A 4,646-nucleotide genomic window follows, 5' to 3' on the forward strand; every position below is an offset into this window, starting at 1 on the left:
CAATTTGGAAGGTTCATTTGGCCATTTTTCCCAATTTTTCTTTAGTTTCATATGCATAACCCTAATTAGAAAAAGGTGAATATGTCCAAATTTCTGAAAACTTGTTCTTTTTTTTGCTGAATACGTCTTGTAAACATAATCTTAATTTTGTATCACAGAGTCAATGATTTATGGCCAAACAGTTGCTTAAACCTGTGGTGTCTCTACCAAGACATTTTTCTTGATGACTGACCCATTTTTCCACCAATCTTGCTCAAAGTTTAAACATGTACGCTTGCCGGTCTCCTAAAAGTGTGTACCAAATTTCACGCTGATTCGGCTTAACAACCCAAAGTTACAGTCGGCGTTGTAGAGCGCTTTGAGCAATGTAAGACATTTCCAATTGGTTTGACTTATAGGGGCGATCTTTGGGGTTTTAATAACAATGTCATCGTATAGTAGCACAGGGCACACATCAGGGTGCATGTTTTGTAAAAAGAAACACCCGTTTGTGTGTAGCAGTTAAGGAGTTACCTTAGCCTTACATGGATGTCTCAATTTGGAAGGCTAATTTGGCCATTTTCCCCAATTTTTTTTCGTTTCATATGCATAACCCTAACTAGAAAAAGGTGAATATGTCCACATTTTTTTTTTTGCTGAATAAGACTTGTAAACATAATCTGAATTAAGTATCAAATCAACAGAAAAATAGCAGTGATTTATTTCTCTCCACCAAGTCATGGATGTTTCTCCGCTGAGTTGAGCGGCAACATGTAGAGTTCAAGAGGCAGAGGCATGAATGTGAAGGTACGCACACTAGAGAGCAGTCTGTTCCCTCTTTCTGCAGTGGTTGTGATCCGCCGTCTCCGCCTCACAGCCCCCTCCCGCTTACTGCCACAAAATACAGCAGCCAATGTCAAAGGATGGAGGAAATGACGTCTGTACAAATGAACACCAAAAAGAAGTATATATATATACATATATGTATATACCTCCAACGTCCTCGTGTACAACAAACATTTTGATTGTTTGTGCAAATCTCCCTTGAAGCCGGTGGATTACTCCTTTTCAGTGATTCATGTCTGCATTTTGATTATACGTCTGGTGTGGATTGTTGTTGCTCTGCGTGCTGGATTCCATGAAAGCCCCCCCCCCCTCCTCCCCATTTCCCACACAAAAACCATTGAGAAGCAACAGGAGACTTTATATTTTTCTTTACTTTGATGGTACACAGATATAATAATATGAAGGTGTACTAACTGATCAAAATGTGCGATTGAAAGCAAGGGGAGGGAACAATACTACCAGTGAACCAACACAGTGAATCATAAAGCAACACAATGTGAGATAAAAGAGAAATTTCGAGACAATGGCTATTACATTTGGGATGAGTTGCAAATGCGCCTTTCATTTTCTGCTTGTATCTTTTTTTTGTGTGTGGTTTGTTTTAAAGGACTGCGGAGTTATTGCACTCGAGTCAGCCAACACATTTCATTTCTGAGCAGCCTCTCACACACACACACACACACACACACACACACACACACACACACATGATTTCAATGTGAACAGCATGTATTTAAACATTTTGCTTCTTTCTTTTTTCTCATTTTTTTTTTGGAGTTTACAAAAGAAATAGATTATTTTGAATCGGTTAAATCCACACTTGCACTTCTTTTTAACATTTTTACACATACTTGTATCTTTACATTTGGAATCCAACTTAAATATTTTTGATATATATATATGTTAGATCCTTGTCAAATATCGTTTACCATATTACAAATGTTTGTTGTTTTTTTTTGTCCACAGTTTTAATGACATGTCCCGCAGCCGAAAGACACGTTAAAGCTCAAATATCCATGAATCAGGGAAAAAAATGTGCAGCTTGTAATGTATTCCTCTCAGTGACGCTAGTGCGTCAAGCCGTCCGCAAGTCAAGAGCCCATTCTGCCTGGTACTGTAGCGTCGAGTGGGCAAAGATACAGCAGGAAATCCACAGCAAAATGGTCAGCTCCGTGAAGCAAACTTCCATATCACAGTGATATGCTGCGTAAGATGTGACCAAAATATACATTTAATCCTGCGTGCGCTTATCCAAAAAGAACAGATTTACCACCAGGCCCCGGGTCACACCTCACATTCCCGAGAAGGTTGCTGCTGGCAAGTGCATGAGCCGTATTCATTGATGATCACCAGAGCTCCCTCGATATTGTTCGGCTTATAGTCAACGTAGTACTCCGGTGTAGAAATTGTAGCCATCTGCTGCATGCTTTGCTTCTGCTTCTGTTTGCGGCGCTGGCTGCTGAAACACTGCCTCAGCTGCCTTATTCCGGCCGGGAAGCACTTCCACGACACGTACAGCATGAGCACGATGATGAGGAAGGAGAAGATGAGGGCCATGGTGCCCGTCACCACCTTGTGGATCTGCATGGTGCTCTCCAGGTCGCCGTGGCCCACCGTGACAGTGAACGAACTGGTGACCACCTCGCCGCCCTCGCCCTCGTAAGGGTTGGGGCTGAACGGGCCGAGGAACGCGGAGCCTCCATGAGCCGGATCCCGCGTGGAGGCGTACATGCCCGCTGAGGTAACTTCCAGAGGGGGGTCTTCACACAGCTGAAAAGCGTAGACGGCGTCCAAGACGTCCTCGCCTTGTGCCGTGTCCGGGCTCGAACACGAGAGCGAATTGTCCCGCTGCCCTCGAAAGGCACTCAACCACGAGGCCAAGGCACACACATTGCGGCTGCACTCCCAGTCGTTCCCTCCGAGGGTGATGCTGGTCAGGGAGGACCACGAGTCCAAGATGCGCTGGTCCATAGAAGTCAAGCGATTAGAGTCCAGCATCAATATCTTGAGGTTGGGCGCGCTCTCAAAAACATGTGGCTCGACGTACTCAATTTCATTGGCCGATAGGTCGATCTTCTCCAAGAAGTGCCACGTCCATTCCAGGGTGTTGACGACAATAGTCGCGCGGTTGTTGTGCATATACAGGGTACGTAAAGAGATCAGTCGGGGGAAGTGGGCGAGGTTGACTTTAACCAGCTCGTTGTGCTCCAGATGCAACTCTGACAACTTGAAGAGTCCGGCGAACGAGTTCCGTGCCAGACTCTGCAGTTGGTTGTATCCCAAGTCCAGAAACTGCATGCTCCGACAGTCTTGGAAAATCCTCACCGGCACGAATTTGAGAGCGTTGTAGCGCAAATGCAAATTGGTGAGCTTTCTAAGGCCGTGGAACAAGTCAGGCTCCAGGGCCTGCAGCCTGTTGTACGAGAGGTCGAGGATGCGCAGGTTGGGGAGGGGCCTGAAGGTGCCGTTTGGCAGACTCTCAATCCGATTGCTGCTGAGGTCCAATTCCTTGACCCGCCTCAGCCGCTCGAATGCAGCCTCCTCCACAATGTCAATGTTGTTGTGATCCAGGTAGAGCCAGGTGAGCTGTGACAGGCCGGCCAGTTGGCCGTCACGTAACTCGGTCAGGTTGTTCTCCCTCATCGACAGGCCCAAGGCGCTGCTCAGGTTCTGGGGAATGTCTGTGAGGTTCAGCCCCTCACAGTACAGCAGCTTGCTGTCGCAGCGGCACAGCCTGGGACAAACCCCCTCCGCCGAGGGGACCATCCTCAGAAAAATGCCCAATGAACACAGTATCAACCCCGGGGGCTTCTTCACCGGCCACTTTAAGTACAGTCCAATTAAAAGGAAATCCATCAGCATGAATATCCAGGGATGCCACTGAGCAAACGTCCATTCACTCTGGATATTGTCTCCCCACTTCTCACATCATATGTAGCGCATCACGCCTTGTTTCGTATTCACTATTTCTTCTTTCGCCGGATTAGTCTTTTCTCATTTGGTCAACTAAGAAAATCCTGACGGGGGGGAAGTCTCTTATGATTCCGATCAAACGGTGGGAGGAGACATCAAAATTGAAAAAAAAATGTCCTCACGGATCGATCTTATCTGAGAAGATTCCTACTCACCCCCCCTAGCCGAAAGCTGACATTCAGCGTCTCGCTTTGTGCCCCGCGACACTAATTATGTGCGGGTCTAAAAAAGGACCCCACTGTGGCACAAATTCACCGCCACCCCCTCCCGTCTCTCCTTTCAGTGGACACCAGATCCTTGGCAGGCGTACAATGTCTTAGTTCTCCTCAAGTCAAAGAGGCGGAATCCAAGTGGGGAGACGGTGGAAAGCGCAAGTTCCTGCGGTCAGCATGCATGAGCTCGGTCTCTTCAGCTCCTCCGCAGTCCTCTGCTGCAATGATGGGGAGAGGAGAACATTTTTTTTTTATTTTTTTCCCCAGGTATCTGTCTTTTTTTTTTTTTCCTCCTCCCCCCCCCTTTCTCCTCCCCTCCTTGCTTAAGTTTCAGCGTCTCTGCAAGCAAACCACTAACTTGTGGGGGTTCAGATCCCTTCAATCGTGCTTTCAGTCGCTGACAAAAGGATTAGAAAAAGTCAACCCCCTGGACAATATTCCACGTCATGTCAGTGGCTCATCTCCGTTTAAAAAAAGAAAGAAGAAGCCCTCTTGCATCCGCAGCGGCTGGCGGGATCGGCTCCCTCTCTCTCCCGCCTCGCTGGCTGGCTCTCCCGGGCGATGTCTCGGCCGACTGGAAGCGGGTGCTGAAGGTTAGTGCTGGTGAAGACGGAGGCGTGCGGTCCCCGGCAGCGG

General features: G+C 47.4%; 1 protein-coding gene across 1 annotated transcript; it reads right to left on the reverse strand.

The window, feature by feature from the left end:
• Positions 1-1,184: 1,184 nt before the first annotated feature.
• On the reverse strand, positions 1,185-4,293 carry LOC133639562 (leucine-rich repeat transmembrane neuronal protein 1-like). The gene has a single exon (XM_062032978.1). It carries the CDS (start codon positions 3,685-3,687, stop codon positions 2,110-2,112), a length of 1,578 nt encoding a protein of 525 aa, XP_061888962.1. The 5' UTR covers positions 3,688-4,293; the 3' UTR covers positions 1,185-2,109.
• Positions 4,294-4,646: the final 353 nt, after the last annotated feature.

The sequence above is a fragment of the Entelurus aequoreus genome, linkage group LG22 (assembly GCF_033978785.1).
Source record: "Entelurus aequoreus isolate RoL-2023_Sb linkage group LG22, RoL_Eaeq_v1.1, whole genome shotgun sequence".
In the NCBI taxonomy this organism is placed as follows: Eukaryota; Metazoa; Chordata; class Actinopteri; order Syngnathiformes; family Syngnathidae; genus Entelurus; species Entelurus aequoreus.